General features: G+C 42.2%; 2 protein-coding genes across 2 annotated transcripts in view; one reads left to right on the top strand and one right to left on the bottom strand.

Annotated features, from left to right (window-relative positions):
* The window catches only part of LOC102380368 (rab effector MyRIP), a 222,778-nt gene extending 207,465 nt beyond the window's left edge, over positions 1-15,313 (top strand). Inside the window, 7 exon segments of the mRNA XM_025192653.1 lie at positions 1-3; positions 5-67; positions 2,836-2,997; positions 7,809-7,913; positions 8,003-8,063; positions 10,440-10,573; positions 12,163-15,313. The exon segment at positions 1-3 is cut by the window's left edge and continues 132 nt beyond it. Of these exon segments, the coding sequence (XP_025048438.1) occupies positions 1-3; positions 5-67; positions 2,836-2,997; positions 7,809-7,913; positions 8,003-8,063; positions 10,440-10,573; positions 12,163-12,195 (561 nt within the window). The 3' untranslated portion in view covers positions 12,196-15,313.
* Positions 15,314-20,546: 5,233 nt separating this feature from the next.
* LOC102380130 overlaps positions 20,547-22,269 on the bottom strand; it is an 8,284-nt gene continuing 6,561 nt past the window's right edge. Inside the window, exon 3 of the mRNA XM_006036372.3 lies at positions 20,547-21,170. Within this exon, the coding sequence (XP_006036434.2) occupies positions 20,989-21,170 (182 nt within the window). The 3' untranslated portion in view covers positions 20,547-20,988. The remainder of the gene's footprint in view (positions 21,171-22,269) is intronic.

Genomic DNA, 22,269 nt, shown 5'->3' with positions numbered 1-22,269 from the left:
AGAGGTGTTTCCATTAGGTACAGACCCTGTCAGACTTGATGAGCAGCTCACCACGTTGGAAGAAAATGTAAGACCATGATATCAATCTACATAAATGTAAAAATATATCTATATATTTATAGATAAATGTCTATCTATCTATATATAGATGTATATATAGATATCTATCTATATATATATAAATGTAAATATACATATATATAGATGTATGTATGCATGTAAATCTATATAAATGTAAATATGTCTTCAGGATGGAAGTGGGATGTTGGGACTTCAGGGACATGGTTTTGAGTTTTAGCTTTAATTATGCATTGCTTTTTTCTGAAACTGGCTACCAAGGCAGTGGCAGCTCTTCTTTGAAATACATAAAATGTTGGTGATAAAAAAAACCCTGCACAGATTCTGGGCTGGTTTTATACATTGTTATCAAACCTTTTAACTCCAAATATGTCTTAATCCCTATAGTCATGGCTTGTGCACCAGAACTGTGCCTTGGCTTTTTGAGAAGTACAGTCAATCCTGTAAATTCACATTCTTGCATGACCTCATGGGTCATTAGGTGTGAGAAGACAGGGTAAGCAAAGCACCATTTTAGGCAGGCAAGGAGTTACACATAGGTATGACTTCCATCCACACCTTACCAACAGAGCTGACAAGCGCCTGGAGTAATGGAAGTGCATAGCTGTGCCAACCCTACCACTAAAGCTGGGGGTAAAGGAGTGGAGCAAGGCACTGCCCCTTTACAAGGAGCAGATTAGCTAACCTATGAAATGTTCCCTCTCATAATAATCAAATTCTTCTGCCATTTTTGATGAGTAAGTGTCACCCACTGCCACCCAAAGGAAAAATTTGACTCCCAAATATTTTGTAAATCTTCCTTAACTAGGAGTTCTAGTGCATCCTTCATACAGTAATCATCCACTCAGGCCTCCCAATCTTCTCCTACATCTTGCAACATTTAGCTAACTATATTTTAAACTATATTCCCTGTCTCAGTGACTTTTTCAAAATCTGGCTGGAATACAAATGTTCAATTATAACATCCTGAGCAATGCAAGAAAGTGGACACCTGTTGCCTGCAGCAGAAATTGCTTTCAAATGAAAAATAAGAATTGTTTTAAAGTGCCCAAGAGCATGGTCATTTTGTTTTTTAATCAGAATTCTTTTATTTTATTCCTCCCTTTACGTTTTGAGTTCTCCAGCAAAGATGTTTAAGTAAGATCATTTAATTGCACAAAGCCATTTTTTAAAACATGTTAGCTTTTGAGCTGAAATTGTTGTTTTGGAGAGTCAGTTAATGAGACAAAATACATTGATATGAACAGGCATGAATACAGGTTTATACTTGCAAGCCATTTAAGATGTCTTGCTTGATTATGTCTTTGCTACATAATCAAATCTGAGTTTGATTATGTAGCAAAAATTTGACTGATATGAAGGAAAAAAAGATCTGCTGCAAATCATTAGGGAACGATAAAGTTTGATCTAGTCATAATCTACTTTTGTGTTCTGTGGCCCACAAAAAAGCCCAAAATTGTCCTCGAGTGTCATAGCAAAGAATGGTGGTACTTAGGAAAAGACATTACATGTGAGCCTTTTTGTGTATAGGGCCAGCTGTTGCTACTTGATTGGGGAACTTGTCTGTGGTGTGAGGGAGTGAGGTTTCTCCTGGAGGATTTTCCCACAGCCTTGTCTTCCACTTGCCTACAGAGTCCTCACGTGTGTGGCTGTGAAGCCAGCTGCATTGTTTGTCCTTGCATTTTTGTAATGTTTTCCTCATTGGCGGATACAGTACTGAAATGTAGGAGAGGAAGAAACAGCCACCTCCTTCAATTTCTTTCGACTGTACCAGAGTAGTCATTGCTGAGGTGGTATGCTGGTTATTAATGAAATAGGCAGGAGCTGCAGTGTGAACTGGTAGAGTTTCAGGTAAGCAGTGAAAAAGAGATGTGTATAAACGTCTTCCTACAACAAAGAAAAGCTGGATGAGTATGCATTTTGATGAAAGAAAGTAGAAAGGCATGATGTATTGTGTGTGACCTCTTATGTGTTCATGATGGCTAGGAAATGACCGGTCCAGAAGTGGTTTATCTGGCTGCTGTAAGAAAATTCCTGAGACTGCTCAGAGGGGGGATGCTTTTAAAATGCTGTTTTTGGCAGACTTGGAGGGTTACATTTATCTCTGCTATAAGATACATTATCCCACCCACCTCATACTGCTGAGGGTACCCCTACAATTCATTCAGAAACTAAACCTAGTACAGGATACTGTGAGCCGCTTAACTGGTGGCATGTTTCATTGGGAACATGTAACACCAGTTCTGCCTGCCTCTTGGCTCCCAATAGGAACATAAGGTGTTCGGTTTGGGACTTGCTTACTCAGGATTCTCCTCCTCTCCCCTTCTGATACTGCCATAGCTGCATTAATCAGAGGCACTCAGCTGGAGTCTCCATGTTGTAGAAGAGAGGGGGCTGCTGGCACATCTCAGTAGCTCTGAAAGAGCTGTTGGGTAGAGGGATGCTGACTATTGTTTAACCGTATGATTAAAAGTGCGATTAATTACAACTATTATTAAATCTCACAATTAATTGTGATTTTTTTAATTGTTTGTCAGCCCTACTTTCTATATTTTGCCACAAAGTCAACATTTTTCAAATATGTCAAAATATGACAAAATATTAATCTTCCTTTCCTCTGTATTTCATAGCCAGAGATTGTATGTTCTTGTTGTTTGTTTGGCTTTTTCTTTAGCTGCCAGTAGTCTTTAGTCTTCAAGTTAAACTATAACTGAAAAGCAATTGGCCTTGCTCTGTACTGTGATTTGGACCATTTAGGTATACTTGACAGCAGGCACCGTGTATGGGTTAGAGGGTCAGCTGACGGAGTTAGAGGATGCAGCACGCAAAATTAACAGTATTACAGCAGAATCCGAACTAGCTGAGCTGGAAGATCAGGTAGCAACGGCAGCAGCACAGGTTCATCATGCAGAGCTTCAGGTGAGAAAATTCTCTATTACCCTTGTTAGCAAGTCAATATAGAATTGCTTTGTTATGCTTAGTACTTGTACAGGTTTCCCTCGCTTTGTGCTGTACATGTGTTCCTGGAAAACAGCTCATAACGTGAACTCACATAAAGGGAACCCTCTTTACAATGTAACAAATAGGGATACAGTCCAAGACCTCAACTGTACTGACCCCCGGACCCATTTCTACCACTTTTACAAGACAATTTTGGTACTCACCAACAGCAGACAGTGCACACACACATAGGGCACTATTATAATGGGGATGACAACTGCAGAAATACTTGTCGCAGACAACGAGCAAGGAGCACAGATCTACAAAGGAGACTATATTTTGGTGTGTGTCACTCCCACAGTGCACTGCACGGAGCAGCTGACTGTGGGCTTCTACCACACTGATTGCTTAAGAGTGAATTTGCGTCACATATAACGAATTTTTGGTATAAAAAGGGTCATCGCATAAGAGCAAATCCGCACATACAGAACCCACATAAAGCGAGGGAAACCTGTATATTAATTTTTTCATTATGCAGACTTATCTTCACGTTACACAGATTCTCTCCGTATCAAGAATGGCACAGTAATCCAAATCCATGCATCAGCATAACAGCAACTCAGAAAGTGTCTGACCCACATTTCAACATAGCTGGTTATAATGATTATAATACTGATCATCAGTGGGTCTCAAAGCACTTTACAAAGTAGGTCAGAATAATTTCCCCCATTTTACAAATGAAGAAACTGAAGCATGAGGAGGTAACGGGACTTGCCCAAAGCCATCCAGTGAAGAGCTGGGAACAGAACCCAGAAATGCTGAGTCCCAGGGAGCTGGCTTAACCACAAGACTGCACCAGGAAAAAACCTCCCTTTGCGCCAAACATGCTGGATCAGTTCCTACTATCGTTGAAGTAAAAGACAAACTATTTATTGATTTTGGTAGGAGCAGATTCAGGTTCACTTAGTCTACATATTTCAATAGGTGGCAGATGGTACCTTTTAGTAATGAACCAATAAAGTTACTGTCTTTATGCAAAGTCAGAAATGGGTCGAGTTCACAGATTAAAATCAGAAACAACTTCAGCCACACACATTTACCTGTACAGAGGCTGCTCTGAACTGTTTTACTGGGCTGATCTATACCATGAGCTACATGCAGCAAATGCCCATTCATTTCACAGAAATTTGTAGAGGCTTGCCCCAGCAAACACTGAGTGAAAAATGATGAAAAAATTACACCACTTTTAAAGTTTTAAAGACAGCACTGATATTTACCTTGCATTGCATAGACAAGCTCTATCTGACTCAAGAAATCCATGGGTTGACATGAGGCAAGGCGCTGCTAGATCTGGTTCTGGCCAAAGGGGATGATCTAGTCAGCGACCTGAGGACTGAGGGGAAGCTCGGTAACAGTGATCATGAATTGATTCCTCATCCATCGCAAAACTGGCAAATCAGTTAGCAACACAGAAATCCTCGACTTTAGGAAAGCTGACTTTCACAAGATCAGGAAGTTGGTTGTAGAGGCCCTGATGGATCACAGTCTGGCAGGGATGGGTGTCCAAGAAGAGTGGTTGCTCCTTAAGGGTGCAATCCTAAAAGCACAAGGGAAGTCCATTCCGGCCCACAGTAAAGGTAGTAAAAGGGCTAGGAAACTCCCGTAGCTAAATAGGGAACTCATGGACCTCCTCAATCTTAAAAGAAAAGTGTATAAGGGATGGAAGACAGGAAATATCTCTAAGGAGGATTATGCATCACTGGCCCACACCTGTAAGGAGTGAACTAGAAAAGCTAAGGCCAATATCAGGCTTGATTCCTGCAGCCAGCCTGAGGACAATAAAAAGTCCTTCTTCAGATACATAGGAAGTTGAAAGAAAAATAAAGGCAACATTGGACCCCTGCTGAATCAAATGGGGCAGCTGACAACTGACACCAAAGAAAAAGCTAATCTCCTCAATGATTACTTTGCGTCGGTTTTCTGACAGCCCAAGGGGATCACCCCGCCTGACAGGACACAGGACTATGAAGGTACAGGTGACCATACACCTGCATTTTGTGAAGACCTTGTGAGGGAACACTTTGAGAGGCTGAATATCCACAAGTCGTCAGGCCCTGATGGAATGCACCCAAGAGTGCTAAAAGAGTTGGCCGACATCATAGCTCGACCATTGGTGCAGATATTTGAGAACTAGTGGCACTCAGGAGAGGTTCCTGAAGACTGGAAGAGGACCAATGTGGTGCCTATCTTCAAGAAAGGAAGATCCAAGGAACTATAGGCCAGTCATTTTCACCTCAGTCCCTGGTAAGATCTTGGTAAAAAATTATCAAAGAATCCATCAACACCAGGCTGACAAAAAGCACTATTCTGAGAGAGAGCCAATACAGCTTTGTTTTGGGTTGGTCATGCCCATGTCATCTCCTTCTATGACCAGGTGATGTGTCACCTGGACAGGGGGAAGAGGTTAATGTCATTTACTTGGATTTCAAAAAAGCCTTTGACTTGATCTCCCATGATGTCCTCATGGCAAAACTGGGGAACTGCAGCCTTGACAACCTCATGGTCTGATGGCTCAGGAACTGGCTCCGTAGTAGGACCCAGAGAGTGATTGTTGGTGGAACCAAGTCAGCATGGCATATGGTGACCAGTGGCATCTCTCAGGGGTCGGTACTCAGACTGGTACTCTTTAATATATTCATTAACGATATTGACTCAGGTGTCAGAAATGAACTGGTTAAGGTTGCGGATGACACCAAACTATAGGGAAGTACGGTTATGCTGGAGGATAAGCTGGGACTCCAGGCTGACCTGGATAGGCTCGCAAGGTGGGCATATACAAACCTGATGACCTTCAACATAATGAAATGCAAGGTGCTCTACCTCGGGAGAAAGATCTCACATCATACCTATAGGCTCAGCAGTGCTTCACTCACTAGTACTATGTCTGAAAGAGCCTTGGGGGTCATGATTGACCACAAGATGAATATGAATCACCAATGCGATGCAGCATCTGGCAAAGCAAATAAAACTCTGGCTTGCATCTACCAAAGCATCTCAAACAAGACCCAAGATATCATTCTCCCGCTTTATTCAGCCTTGGTGAGGCTGCGGCTGGAGTACTACATGCAGCTCTGGGCTCCACACTTTAAAAGGGACATGGAAAAGCTTGAGAAAGTCCAGAGGAGAGCCACATGCATGATAAGAGGACAAGAGAGCCGGCTATATGAGGAGAGGCTGAGAAGCATTGGACTCTTCAGCTTGAAAAAGCATAGGCTCAGGGGGGACTTGGTGGTAGCGTATAAGTATATCAGGAGTGTGCATCAGGACCTGGGAAAACAACTGTTCACCAGGGCTCCCCTAGGGAAAACAAGGTCCAATAGTCACAAACTGCTGGAAGACTATTAGACTGGACATGAAGAAGAATTTCTTTATCACCTGAGTCTCCAGAGTCTGGACTAAACATCCACCAGAAGTGGTGTAAGCACCTACTCTGGACACTGTCAAGATGCGTTTGGATAATTATCTTGCTGGGGTCCTCTGACGCCAGCTGACACAGGGAGCTGGATGAAGTTGGCCTTGCTACTATCTGCACATGTTGTCTTGACTGTTAAAGTCTGCCTGCTTTTCTTGCTTCTTTGCCAGCTCTGTCCCTTTTGGAATCACTTGTATCTCAATTTTATCTTAATCTCCTCCCAAAGGCTTATTTTCCTGTTTACTTGGGGGGGGGGGGGGGTTATAGCTTATTCTGCATTGTTTTGCTTAATTTTCTTCATTAATTATGACATATTAAAGGTGGAAGTTTTGAGTCCCACTACAAAGAATCATAACCAGCTGCAAAGAAGTCCTAACCAATTTGAAATAACAAAGGTATGATACAGTGTGTCAGCAGCATTTTTGGGCAGAGGGCCAAAATATTGGTATGCTGCAGGGGAGCCACGAGGGGCCCAGTACTTGTTGTGGCAGTGAAGCCCCAGCCCCTTCCCTACCTTCCATCCCAAGGCGCACATGAACCTGCTGGCAGCAATGAGCCAGACTGGGGCTCTACAGACCCCAGTGCAGCCTCTTGCAGCCTCCTGGCTGTCTGCCACATCCAGCCAAGGCTCTGGGCAGGCCCTTCCTGCCTGCCACAAAGCCTGGGCTGCTCACAGCAGGGAGGCTGCAAGCAGGTGCACTGAGGTCTGCGAAGCCCCAACCCGACTTGTTGCCAGTGGCAGATGCACGCATGCCTCAAGGTAGACGGAGGGGAAGGGGCTGGGGCTTCACTGCCAAAACAAAGATGGGCTCCTCGTAGCTCCCCTGCCATCCACCCCAAGGCACATGTGCCAAGCAAAATGCCTTCACATGCTACATTGATATATGTGCTGGGGGTTGCCTATCCCTGGTCTGTGCTTTGAGCCTAACTTTCTCTAACGGAGCTTAAATAGGATTAGAATTCAGGTCATTGGCTACCAGCTGTTTCTCAAACACAACACAGAGCTTCAGTTTATAGTCCTGCAGTATGTCAGTGCAATGCCACCAGATCATTCTTTTTAATGATTTAATCAATATTTTTTTTCTATTGAACAAGTGTCCCCTTTGGTACTCAGAACCAAAGAATACTACACTCCAAAGTGTCTTTGCTAGATTGTCTTTCAGAATTACTAAAGAAATCAGCTATTCCTTTTATATTTTTATTTGGTGAGGGTATGAATGTGTTGGGAAAGTGCCTTTTTGTTGTGTTTTTTATATTAATTTTGAAATCTCTTTTTCTCCCCCCAACTCTCTCTCTCTTTCTCTTGTTTTACTTTAAGATTTCAGATATTGAAAGCAGAATTTCAGCGCTCACTTGTGCAGGCTTGAATGTGGCACCATGTGTTCGCCTGGCAAGAAAACGGGAGCAAAAACAAATGAACCAGGTACCAGAGCATTGAGCAATATTGACAAAGATATCGGGAAGCCCATTTTTCCATATTAAAGTTTAATAATATGTATATGTTCTCCACAGACGCAAACAATAGACACATCAAGACAACAAAGGAGAAAGCTTCCAGCTCCACCAGTAAAAGGTGCACTAAAAGTTTCAGTAAACTCATTTCACATATGTTCTCTTTCTTAAATGATGCTGTGCAGCTGACGAACAGGAGGGAAATAAGTTGTGAGGCAAATAAAATAAGAATAAATAATTCCCTCCCAGGCTATATTTATATTGAATACTATACTATCATTTCATAAGGTGCTTTTGCTTGTTTTTTAAGTTAACTTCTTATTTTTTACCTTACTTGGAGCAAAAACAGAACCATGACCAAGGCATAAAAGAAATTTTAAAAGTTTGACCTGACCCCAAAGAAAGAGGGTGGGGTAAAACATTAAAAGGTATTTTATAGGGAATGAAAGATTTGGCAATGATGTGCTAATTAGCCATGAGACAGGGATTTTTTTATAGGTGATGTCTTTTATTGGACCAACTGCACAGTTATGATAGAAAGCTTTTGGCTACTGTGGTACTCTTTCTCAGATCTCTGGGAGAGCCTTTTGGGGGAGAAGAGGCCTAAGGAAAGGTACTGTGGTACCCAAAAGGTTGTTTAAGCCTATCCCAACCATACTATTGGTGCAATAAAATATGTCACCCACAAAAATCCTTGCCTCTTGCATATTTCATGGACCATCATGTCTATAGCATAGCTTCAACACCATTGAGTTGTAAATAACTGTCACTTCTTTGGAAAGTCAGTGCATTTCATTTGACTATGTGGGGAGACCAAATTAAAGCCTTGATCCAGTAAAGTACTATTTAGTAAAACACTTAAGTATGAGCTTAACTTTAAGCATGTGTTGTTTAAGTATGTTTCCAAATTGAGGCCTAAGGCTTTAAAGAATCTTAGACACAAAAAGAGTGTCTCCAGCTAATGTGCCTAACTTCCTTTGATTTATGTTTGTCCAAGTATCGTTCTCTCACCCCACCCTCAGATCATCATCTTAAGAAACACGTCTGTTGAAAACCTCTAAATCTTTTGGCTAAGAGACATTACTTTGTAATTTAGTATATAATTAAAATAGTTTTCACAAAATAAGAGTCTGTGCAAAATATGGGTATCATCACCAGTGTTCAAGAGTGAATGGAAAGTGTTGTGCTTTATATTGAACTCAGTGCTACTGTCAGTGAAGGTCATTCTAGTTGAGGTAGGTGCCTCGTCTGTGAGGTATCTGGATACCAGTATGATGCTAGCACTTCCTTTGCCAAGTCAGAAATATAAGCTCAGAGTTGGAGCTGGAGTTCAGACATACCCTTGTATCCAGTTTTTCACTTGTTTTCCACCCAGTACTTAGGAGCTCCTTTGTAGGGAAGCACCTGTGGGTCTCTCCATTTCCTGGAGAGAAGACATAAGTGCTAACCTGTGGATTTGGGCCACCAGTCTGAGGCAAGGTGCCCTAAATTTTAGGTTCTGCAACACCAAAGTACCTTAGAGGTTGATTGTACAGGTAAGAATTCAAGATCCATGGGGCATGAAGCAAATGGAAGATGACTTAGCCCTGTGTTTAGGACACTAGGCTGGAAGGGGGAGGGGGAGGGGGAGGGGGTAAGTCCTGAGTTAGTCTTTGCTCCATGTTTATGCATTCTGCATTGAATAGTCATTGAATGAAAAAAAGGGGAGGGATGAAACTTTAGCTTGGCAGTTAGAGACTTATCTTAGTTGTGAGAACTGTGGGTTTACATGCCCCCAGGCTAACAAGGATCTAAACCTAGGTTTTCCTTTTCCTGTGTTGGTGCTGTAGCCACTAGGAGTTATATAATAAGGCTGATGGAACAATGGCCATAGCACTATCACATTTTTAAATGAAAGTGGCTATAACTATGTGTGCTAAACTTAATACTTGATGGAGCCTTCCAGAGGACATAGTTGCTGTTCTGCCCATTTCTGGATCCAGTTATAGAGTGCAGGTAGAAGGTAGGCATCTAGTTCCTCAAACAAGGAGATTTAAGATGTGCCCATCAGACAGAGCTGCGGGAACTCAGAGAATTTTCAGGTCTAAAAGATAGGCACCTAGCAAGTTCAGGTGGCCACTAGATCACAGTTTTGGATTTGGTGGTCTAAAGTCTTCCTAAATTGAGGTTTAGATGCTTCCATCCTTCTTTCCAGAGGTTTGAGCTTGATCCTTCCAGCCTCCCTCTAATTTTATGCCCATATAACTCCATTGATTGAAGCAGAGTCCAGCTGAAGTAACGTGGGGGTCAGGCAGGCTGTATCATAATTTTGAAAACTTCTCTTCTAAGTTCAGTGCCTGCTATATTTCCATTTGAAATTAATCTCTTTACTTTAGTTTTTTTTTAAGTATAGCATTCCTCCTAACTCTAATGACCTAAAAGATATGTTTCCTCATGTTTGTTGCTGTGTTTGGTTCCAGCCATGGCTTGAGGCATATTCCCACTTCTTTCTCCCCAGGTGAAAAAACTGATGAGACTCCAGTTACTACTACTACTACTACTACTACTAGAACATTTAACAGAAACTTCATGCTCCGAGGATCTCTAACACAAAGAACTAAAGAGAGAAAAAGCACTGCCAAGGACCCAATGGTAATGACTAAGAATAGGCATTTTTAAAGTTGCAATAAGGAACACTAAGCACAACCTTTTTAGCCCATTCTCAGTGTACAAAGAACGAGGCCTTGGCTATACTTGCCTGCCTCTGCCAGGAGAGCTTCTGGGAGCAGACAGTAGCTACCCCTGCCCAGCCACCAGGATGCTGCATGTCCACACACCACTGCCAGGGCTACAAAGGCATCAGCTGCTGTAGGGACTGCAGCAGCTGACAGAAAGCAGAGGAGTATCTGGAGGTGCCTTCTGCCAGCTGCTGGATGGTGACAGAAGCCTTCCCCCATTCACCAGAGAAGGGTTCTGCCACTGCAAAGGTGCTTTGAGTGTGCGGTTAGGCCTAGGGGTCCCCTGACTGCCAGCTGGAAGAGATACTTGGATTTCAGTGCCAGGTGTGTTAGTTATGGAAGAATAGTAAGTGCTGCTGGATTGATCCTCTCCTCAAAAAGTTACTGAGTGGGAGGTGGAAAGAGACAGCTCAACCTTCCACACTTGCCAGATATTATAGTGGGTCAGGAGCATGGAGGACAGCTAATTGCATCTGAGCAAGTGAGGAGAGAAAAGGGAGTTTGGGTCCTTTGAAGAATTCCTCTTAGTGGTTCTCCCAGTCCTCAGTTTATCTATATTCATGTATGAACATGCACAATCTCCAGGTACGTTTACAGAACTGCAAACGGTGCCTTCTTTTTTTAATTCTTCCAAAATAGAATCAAACAGGCATTCCCATCACACCAGGCTGCTAATTCAGATCCTGGCCATTGCAGTGCCACGGTTTCATAGAGCAGGAGTTACTTCTGTTATTAGACAATAGGATTAGAAACATGCCCATGAGCCATCAGCACCTGTCCCCTATATTTGCAGACCACCATTTGTTCATAAGGCCAAGAACATCCATACTGACCCCTCTTTGATTCTCCAGTCACAAAACAAACTATAAACAGCCCACAGCATGCCTCAGGCAAGGAGCAGGATGGCAAAGGGGCTACTAATGTCTTGGCCACTGAAGCGGTAGAGAAATTACCAACTTAAAATATGTTCAGATGAGTGTGTGAACAGAACCGTGCCCCACCCTTCCATTCTGTTAAGAAGGCAGAAAGAAACATAGTTCCAGTGCTGCCAGGAAATGCTCAAAGCATGGTATAGGTAGGACTTAATGGTGCATAAGTAGATTGAACAAAAGGATCCTGTTCTGAATTCAGAAGATCAGTAATTTCTCAATTAACAAGTGATTCCTAAAACATCCCATCCCCTGCTACCTTAGGTGAGATTTGCCCCCACTGAAGTTGATGAAAGTTTGCCATTAACTTGAAAGCTAATGGCAAAACCCCAGAAATCATAGCTGAGGACTGCCACGCAAACCATGTCAGCTCCTCTCTGCAATTAGGAGGGTGGGACTTATGAGGTGTACAGCCCTCTGTGCTGCATAGGGTGAATTTTAATTGGGAAATATGATAAGCTACTAAACTGGCAACACATCAGTGTTTTGCTTAAGAAGACTCATTAGGATTGTATTCTATACCTATTTTGTAACTAAATATTTTGCTAAACTTTTCTTTTTCTCTGCATTCTAGAAACCAACTATAGGAGCTGTTGTTATGTACTAGAATTACAAACTCTACTGCCAATAACACACTGCCTAAGGCTGTACACTTGAGTGCCTTTACCTAACAGCCATTGTATATGTCCAATAGAAAACGGACCCTTGAGAACCCACAATGCCTCAGTAATAGGGCTTTGTTTGGATACCTCACTGAGAAAGCTGTCCAAGTCTTCAGCATTGTGGTCTGCTAATGGAAACTCTGCCTTAAAGTTCTCATAAGACTCGAGAAAGGATACTGAGTTTCAAAAGCAAGGCTCCACATTTTAAGATGCACTCCTCCCCCCCTCTCCCCCCATCGATTGTACTGAAGTATATTGTCTTTAAAAATCCAGTATGTTTTTGTACACTTAACGCAACTGTAATTGTTGGTCAATATTTCACATTCAAGGAAAGGACAAAGCAAACCTGTGATTCATCTCTGCTGGCCTCTTATTGTTCACATAGACATCTCTCTTGTTGAGCAATAAGAAAAATTCCACATGCAGTGTAGTGAACATTTGTTTTGTAGAAGCTCAGAGGTGGGGGGGAAATTGGTGTGCCTGATTCTGCTCCCCCTGAACTCAAAGGGAGCTATAACATCAAGTCAAATGTTTCCAGGATCAGCTTCAATGTCTGAAGAGCCCCTATATGCTGATAGCGCACCTCTGTCTGAGTTATTGTTCTAACTCCAGATCTGTGTGCTTTTCCTGTTGAGAGAGCAGTTTACAGTGGTGATGGGTTGCCATGTTTCACCATGACACCATAGTAGGCAACATGCATGCAGTGTATCTAAGACTAAATGTGTGGGGATCGTTGTTCTATCATCTCAATGCATCTGAAAACTTGCAAAATCAACACCTCTGCATCTATTATACTGCTTGGAGTCACCCCTGTTTGGAAGCATCCCAAGTATTTGTTATGATACAGTTGGCATAGCTCAGCAGTGAGCCCGGCCAGGTCTTTAACAGTACAAAAGTAGAGTAAAATAAAGCTAGGAATTAAGAACAGTTTCCAGAAAGTGCTTCCTGAAATGTAGTTTTAAAAACCAAGAGAGTGATTATGAAAGGTCCTCAGATCCATGGCAGGGGGAATGAGACCTAAGGAACCTTTCACCTCCCTTGCATATTGCATGGAAAGCCCTTTCAGAACATCAATCCTTTTGCCTTGGAAAACATCATGACTGCCGGTGCCAGTCCTTGTGTCCTGAAGGAGATAGGGAGGCAATGGGGTTATGACTCCACGCTGACTGCAGAGCAGGATCAGTGAGTGCAAAGGTGATAAACTTCACCCCAGGAGGAGGTGCAGCTTGAGACATCCTTCCCCTCTATACCAAGGAGTTCTGGGAGGGAGAGCACCTCCTACAGCTCCACCTGGGACAGCACATCTCTGTCCTTTGCCAAGCTTAGTATGTAACAGGCATTGTGGAGCCCTAAGGAGCGATTAACCATGTGCATATGGAAATACATTTTGAACTGTGCAGTGATTTAAGGGTCAACAATGTTGAACACTTCTTGGCTGATGCCAGACATTTGGGCCAGAATTTTCAAATGCTTCAAGACAGAAGGGTAGCCTGGTTTTCAGAAGCAGTGAGTCCCTGCAGCTCCCATCAGCTTCCTTAAGCACTAGGGATGTTCAGCACTTCTGAAAATTAAACCATTTGTCTTTATGTGTCTAAACTTTGGGCAGCCACATTGACAGTTTTGGGTTGTGGGTTGGAGAGATGAACAAAACCTGGAATGGATCAGGTGTAACTGGATGCCACCAGTCAGATTTGATGCTAAATAGAAGAGAAAAAAAACAAGAGCATATGAAATGAGGACTAGTCATGGTGCAGTTCCCAGTCTCCCAAGCTCATTCAGCCCTGGGAAGGGTAAATGATTCCAGCTACAAACTATCTTCCTGTATGTGTAGTTTGTCCACCAGTGCAGTTAGAGCATCACCTTTGAAAACATTTGGCTCATCCAGAAGTATGACATCATTTCCCCAGCTGATGTAAGTCAGCATAGTTCCATTAGCTTTAGTGGATCTATATGAGCTGGCAAGCTGGCTCACGATGTTTATTCTGGGCCAAATGAGGCCTGCCCCTCTTCCCAAGCATTGCTAATTCTTTCCAATTGGTTCACACACATATGGGCATGGTAATTGATCCACTAAGGGTAAACTGTATGGACCAGGCAGTGGAGGAGATAAAAAAGCACAGGACACCTAAAGTATTCTTCATCTTTCAGTTTCTCTCCCCTCAACTGTTCTCCTATCTATGTACTATACATTCCCAGATTTTTGTTTATACAGGAATGTGTGCTATGAAATGTTACTAATGGTGGTTGGTCTAACATATTCATCTAAGAATACTATTAGCTAATATCGTATATGTAGTATCAATTCAGAAATGACTAATTTTAATAGATTAACTCTGGCTTCTGTTCTGTTAGTGTGATTTAAAAAAAACAAACAGAGTTTGGAATAAGATGTTTTCCATAAGAGGCATGAAAAGCAACTACTGTTGTGTTACAATGTTAAAATATTCAGTCTTCTTTAACACAAAATGTGTACTGTGTAGGCATTGCAAAAAACAAACAAACACAAAACCCTGCTATATGGCATTTGAATTTTTACAAAGGTTTACTTGTGCCAAATATGTGCAAAGGTTTAATTTACTGTTTTAAAAAACAAAAATCATAAAAGCATATGTTATAGCACACAAAGAATTATTTTGTCATCAAGTGATTTCAATCTTTAGTGTTAATATTTATATTTAGATTAATTTTTATAATGAAAATATTTTAATGGTTAAAATGAAGACTATATGATGATCTATTTGATTAAGTCTGAGTGAATATTCAGCTTGCCTTGTTGTTGTTTGCATATTCACCAAGAATTATTGTCAAAGGACATGATAAAAAGAGTAAAAGTAATTTATGAAAAAGAATGCCTTTTCAGGGACTTGATTCATAAAGAAAACAAACCAACAAAAACAAGTTCTACTCTGTTGTTTGGATTTGTGTGCACTTTACTTGGGAAAAAGTGCAGCAGGCACTATACCACACTTTCTAATACTACAGTACAAAGGCCTAACATGCAGTTTTCATAGCAGCAGTGTCTGGGACAATGGTGGCTGCAGCCCCTCTACATCAGCACCCACAGCTGATGCCCCATTTGCCAATCCCTTGTTACAGTATGTAAACTGCTTTGTACATACAAGTATCCATTGCACACAAATGACTGCTGCTCCATTATGTCTAAGAGGTGGTGCAACTTGGGAAGGGAATCCAGTGCTCCAGTATGCCAAGCATACTAATTTTGCTAAGAAGTGATATATACACAAGGTCTTTCTTTCAGACTGATACTGGAGAAGAAAGAAAAAAATTATCCTTAAGAAAGTTGGTATGTATTCCATTCTAAGATATATGCACAAACTAGATTAAGTATAATCCCTATACTTTCCATCGGGGTCATACCTATGTAAGAGACTCAGGATTTGGTCCTCTGTGAATCCATAGTACCTTTTCCTGTGTTCTAATACTTCCTTAATCACACATAAATTAGAAGCCTTTAGCCATTTTTTTTTCCAGCTAAAATATTGATTGTGTTGAAATCAAAATGTTTTTACAAAAATGGCAATTTCAGTGAAAGTCTCAACATAACTAATGTTTTAAATTTAAACAAATTAAAAAAAATCAGTTTGTATTATTTTTTATTTTGGATATACCAGAATTTCATTTCAAAATGTTATATTATGGGGGAGGGAGATCATTTTTTTAAGTGTTATTATTTTTGTGTGTCAGTAAAAATGTATGTTGTATACTACTACTACTGACATGTTATGAAATAATTTTAAAATAGTATAAGTATTATGCAGTATTATAATGACTGGCATACCAAATATAGGACAGAATTAAAATATTCTATTTTTATTTTTTTTAAATCCATTAAAGGCAGTGCCGTATAATACTTATTGAAACATCTTTTCTAGATCAGTTTATCTCTCTGTTTTTGGTGTTACAAAGCATCAAGCATTACAACAACATTAAGATGCCTTTTGATGTAGCAAAGAAGATAAGATGTTTTGAGTAGTATTAAGTGGCTGCGGCTCTTAATAAAATTTCTCTAATGCACAGAAAAGTATTTTTTTCCATTCAAAATTGGAATGAAAACAAATTTCACAATGTTGATATTTCATACAAAATGGAAATTCTGAATTTCAGTAGGCTCCTCAGACATCGCATGCCATTTGTTTTACTGTTTCTCCTATTTCTCAGCATTCATGCTTGCAAGTGATAATGAACGTCTGAAACCCCACTCTCTATCTTCCTCCTGCTCTCTTAGAACTGAAACACACACACGTATACCCTCCTTTCCTAGCCCATCTGGAATTGTGCACCCAGCCTTGCTATTTCTGTAGCATGTTCTATATATGCTTCATATCTATGCAATGAGTTCTACTTGTTCTGTCAATTTGTTCTGAAAATCCTATGAAAATGCATTGCCCCTTTGTAGTGAAGTGATCACATTCACAGTATTGTATGTGTGCACATCCAGAGGCACCATGCAGTTTTGAAACTGGCTCAGGCAGCTAGCTGAGGATTCTCCTGGGATCCCCTGGATGGCAATGTCTAAATAGCTGATGTCCTAGCATAAGGGTCATGGTTGAAGACGGGGAGTCTGATTGCGTTTTGGCTGGTGTCTAGTGATTTACTAGAAAGATTCATTGAGGGCTGGTTTTGGCAGTGCAATTCAAAGCAGATCTATGACTAAGAGCTGGTTGTCAGGGCTGGCCTCACAGCATAGCAGAGGCAGCAGACATTGGCCCAATATGTTCATCCTTTTTGGGAATCCCAGCTCATGTTTAAATTGGACTGGTTTTGCTGTGTTTGCCTGCTACCGAGCATAGCAATGGTCAATGTCTTTATAAGCCGCATGAATGACAAATTATTAGAATCACTTCTAGAATTCAAGGTAATCATTAGCACCATGGTAATTATTAGCATCATTGATTCCTGGCTCAGTTCACACATATGGTCATACTTGTGGTGTAGGTTGCTTACCTCAGTTTGAAGGTTAAGCAGTTGGAAACCAGAAATATCAGGGAGGTTAGAAGTCCCATTACATCCCACATTTTGAGACTGGATCTACATCCACCTACCTCAACTTTGGGACCTTTAAAAAGCATAATAGATTTGTACCTTATAGACAAACCAAAATAGGTATAGATATCTAAATAGATAGATAGATAGAGCTTGTGCTTGATATATACCTACTTTGCTTATTCTATAAGGCGCATATCTACCCTGCCTTCTTCACTTCAGACTAAGACAGCTAACTGTGTCTTTTTAGGACCTTTTCAGTGGTTGTCATTTCAAAGCTAAAAGAACCAGAGCAATTCCAAAAGGCTGTGAAAAGAGATATAGATCCTTTAATAACCCACACTATCAAAATATAATATGGTTTAATAATGATCGTTGATAAAATATTATGCTATTGTTTGAAGTGTGCAGGAGGTTTTAATGTAATGCTGAGAAACTCAAAATTACCTAAATGCCTGCCCTCTACTTGTTAATCCAGGTACAGAAACTGGGCACAACACATATACTGCACTAGTGATACTGGTAGATAACTGCATTTTATTATTGTATTTTCTTACATACAGCACACATCTCTTCCCCCAAAAGTCAGGGGGAATGTGTTTTAAGCAGAGAAGCTGTTTTCTTCACTGGAAAAAATGCATTCCTGGAGACACTGTGCATGCCCTGCAGCTGCTAAGGCAGCGACTGCTTCTGTCCACTCAGCAAACTGAAGAGGTAGAGTCTTGCGTTAACCTTCACAGCCTTAGCTATTGGCTGAGCACTGTAGCTTGTGCCTGAAACAGCACATGATCTGTTCTGATATGGTAATGACACCTTGTGCACATCTAAATGGGATGCTTAACTTCGCATTTGCATAGTTTACTGTGAAGTAAGCATGTGCGTCTACAGGTGCACATGCTTATTTCACAGTAAACCTCCCTAATTGTAAGTAAATTTGCTACCTGCAAATGCAAGTAGCAAATTTCCCCAGGATTAGTAACAATGCCATAGCACTCATGTAAACAATGGACTAGGAGCAAAATCTGCTCAGTTTGAAGGTTCCCAGTCAGCAGTCCATCAGGGGGCAGGAGATAGCTCCCTGCCCCCGAGAGCTGCCTGCTGCCAGGGCAGCCTTTGACACAGGAGCCCAAATGGGGACTATGTCCCCCTGCCCCTGCAGCAGGGAGCTCCAACCCCCCTGTTCCTAGATCACAATCAGGGAGCTGGGGCTGGGAGATCCTTATCTCCCAGCTCTCCAAGTCCCTGCTCCGCTATCGCAATTGACTACCTGCAAATGCAAGTAGCAAATTTCCCCAGGATTAGTAACAATGCCATAGCACTCATGTAAACAATGGACTAGGAGCAAAATCTGCTCAGTTTGAAGGTTCCCAGTCAGCAGTCCATCAGGGGGCAGGAGATAGCTCCCTGCCCCCGAGAGCTGCCTGCTGCCAGGGCAGCCTTTGACACAGGAGCCCAAATGGGGACTATGTCCCCCTGCCCCTGCAGCAGGGAGCTCCAACCCCCCTGTTCCTAGATCACAATCAGGGAGCTGGGGCTGGGAGATCCTTATCTCCCAGCTCTCCAAGTCCCTGCTCCGCTATCGCAATTGAGAGACCCTTATCTCCCAGCCTGAGCTCTGCAGTCGTGGAGCTCAGGCTGGGAGATAAAGGTCTCCCAGGTCGAGCCCTGCACCCGCAACCATGGAGCTTGGGCTGGAAAATAAGGGCCTCCCAGTCCCTACCTCCCCAGTTGTGATGGCAGAGCTGGAGGCTTGGAGATAAGGGTCTCCCAGCAGTGTCCCCGTGGTCACAGAGCTCCGTGCTGGAGAGGGTTGGGGAGCTCTTTCCAAGCCCCATGCCCCTGATCCGGGAGCCAGGGCCAGCAGCTCCCTGCCAGCCCCTGGGCTAGCACCTGGAGGGGGCTGGAGCTCCCCCCAGTTGCAGCAGGGGCCCATTGCAGGGCTGCATGAAACTGGGTACAAATCTGCTGCCTAATCCCTGCATGTGTAGATGCCTGCCCAAAAGGATTTACACCAGATTATATTACACCAGTGTAAACTTAGGCCGGAGTAGATGCATGTGTAGACACACCATTTAATTACAGGAATTTATATAAAGAACTATTTACAGCAAGGACTGGCAAGGTTTTCAAGCCACAGCCCAGAACATCAGCACCAAGGAACTTTCCCTGTGCCTGCACTGGGGCCAGTCACCTGGAAGCTGCACCTGCATTGTTGCCACTTTTCCTAGCATGGAGTTCCTAGCATGGAGTTCCTAGCATGGAGTTCCCCACTGTCTTCCAGACAGTGGGGAACTCCATGCTGTCAGGAGACAGTCAGCCACACTGGGAGTTCCTGATGCCATACTTTTGGACACACTATGTTTCTAGGAGGACTTTCTCTACAGCCACAGTAGAGGGTGGCCACGCTGTCAGCCATGACTCTGAAAAAGCCTTTTTTTCTACATTCTGTTTTCTAAAAACAAGGTGCATGTTTTATTTGGGGCTGTGTTGTATGTGATAAAATACAGTATTCAAGCAAGATGTGCCAAACATTTATAAATGGCCATGAATAGGTTTAATAAACTGGAGGAGTCATAAAGCATTCACCAACCCTTCTAAAAAAAAGGACAGTGCCACATGAGTCCAGTGATATATGATGTGAATAGCAAGTAATGGAGAGTCATAGTAAGTAGTTTGCAAACAGGCCCAAGTCCCAAATTTCTCCATACAAAGTGTCACACAACTGACAATAACAATAAATTCTGTAAAGCAACACAGATCTTGTTGGCAGATAATTCATGGGCAGAAATAATTACAAGGACTTAATTATTTGCTGATTAATTCACTGTTATTGAACTTTCTGACAGTGATTCAAGAAGAACAAGGCTAGAAAGATTTCTAATGCTTCTTCTGCAGTGCTATTCATGAATTGAATGTTAATTCTAGTTCATTAGCTAAGTGTTAAATGATCTTTTTTGGATATAAGCCACAAAGTATTAGCACTGCTTATAATTTTATCTGAAGTATTTTGGTGGTAATAGCTACTAATCAAGATTAAATATATTGTAATTAGTATTGCTCATAAAATTACTATAATTGAATTAACTGACATAATGATGATTCATGTTAAGCCAGAAATCATGACTTCTTTATGCAGTCCATTATAATAGGTTTGTTCATTACTTATGGTGCTTGAAGAGTGACTTGGAGCTCCCTGACTAACGAAGTCTCATGAAGATTATATTTAAGATTGTTAAAAGGGAGCTAAATCAGGACAACAGCATACCTTGGTCCTGTTTCCCCAGTATGATAATGTAGGATTAAAGACCCTGTGAACACTAAACTACCAATAAGGGCAGGCAATATACCCACTGGAAATGCGACAGAAAGGCTTGTTGACACGTTAGCACTGACACTATGTTTTATACAGAGTTAATTCCAAGCACAAGAATCGTTTGGCTCTTGGGCAGATCTAATGTCACAGTGAATGGTGATGTCAAGGCACAGGGTGGGTATTATTGGGGGAGTGCTTTGCTCAGAGCAAAAATACTACTAACAACTTATGGTTGCATTCAGTGCCACTTTTCACCTTCCATCTGAAACCTGAGTGCAATTCTTTTTAAATGAATTTGCATGGGAAATAAATAGATTACATGGCAGAGGACAACTAGGCAAAAGGGTTAAAGTATGTGTGAGGAGACAGGAGAATGCAATTGAAATGGAAGTTAGTGTTGTTACTCCAGCAAAAAATGAGGTCACCAGCCATCATCCTCTTCTGCATCCATTGCTTCTGGTTCCCATAATGCATTCAAGATCAGGTCCGGGCCTCTGTCTCCGGGTTTTAAGCTGCTCTGGCTGCTTCTTAGCTGCCTTTTTCCAAACCGGCCAATAGGTCGGACTCCACGTCCCACATACCAGAATGGATCAATCTCAGGACCTGGAATTCAAACTGCTCAGTGAAAAAGGTGCACTTGAAGTCATTATCTGTGAATGACTATCATTTTGGGGCCAGCATCTCTTGAACAAAGTCCAAACATTCAAAGGACATTATAGCATGCAAGACAAGTTCCAGGATAACTAGAAAAGCAATACACATCTGTAGTCCTACATATAGGTGGCTCTTGCCTTGTGTGGAAGCTCCCCATGTGCAGGATAAGGGTTTGGGTACAGTTAAGATTATTCCCACCAGATGAAATTTCCCGTTCCATTTATGGGTCTTAACCTCCCGTTCTTACTTGAGTGAAACTCCCATCACTTTCAATAAGCAGCCCTCTGTGGTCTGTCTAACACTAAAATAACAGACAAGAGTCTTTCAGTAAAAGTAACCACTACATTTTTTTCTAGAGATTGTTGCCATCCATCTCAGCCACATATAGAAGCACACAAATTAAATGTCTACTGGAATAAGTATAAAGCAGGCCTTGTTCTCTGCTTTAATGAACACACAACTCCCATTGAAACTAAACTGGAGCATTGTCTGCACATAACAAGCTATGGAGATTGAAGGCTAACTGCACCTTTTCATGCATCCACAGATGCATCACAAGCAGGTCCAAGGAGGTGATCCTCCCCCTCTATGCGGCATTGGTCAGGCTGCAGTTGGAGTACTGCACCCAGTTCTGGGCATTGCACTTCAGGAGGGATGTGGGCAGCATCGAGAGGGTCTAGAGGGGGGCCACTCGCATGATCAGGGGGCAGCAAGGCAAGCCCTACAAAGGGAGGCTATGGGACCTGAACCTGTTCAGCCTCCACAAGAGAAAGCTGAGAGGGGATCTGGTGGCCATCTATAAACTGACCAAAGGGAACCAGCGGGCAACAGGAGAGTCCCTGTTCCACTGAGCACTACCGGGAATAACAAGGAATAATGGCCATAAGTTGACCAAGAGTAGATTCAGGCTAGATATCAGGACGCACTACTTCACAGTCAGGGCAGCTAGGATCTGGAACCAACTTCCAAGGGAAGTGGTGCTCACTTCTACCCTGGGGGTCTTTAAAAGGAGGCTAGACAATCACCTGGCCGGGGTCACTTGACCCCC

This window comes from Alligator sinensis, unplaced genomic scaffold (genome assembly GCF_000455745.1).
Source record: "Alligator sinensis unplaced genomic scaffold, ASM45574v1 scaffold485_1, whole genome shotgun sequence".
Lineage (NCBI taxonomy): Eukaryota > Metazoa > Chordata > Crocodylia > Alligatoridae > Alligator > Alligator sinensis.
Note: the sequence above shows the minus strand (reverse complement) of the source record. Positions and strands in the feature narration are given on the sequence as shown.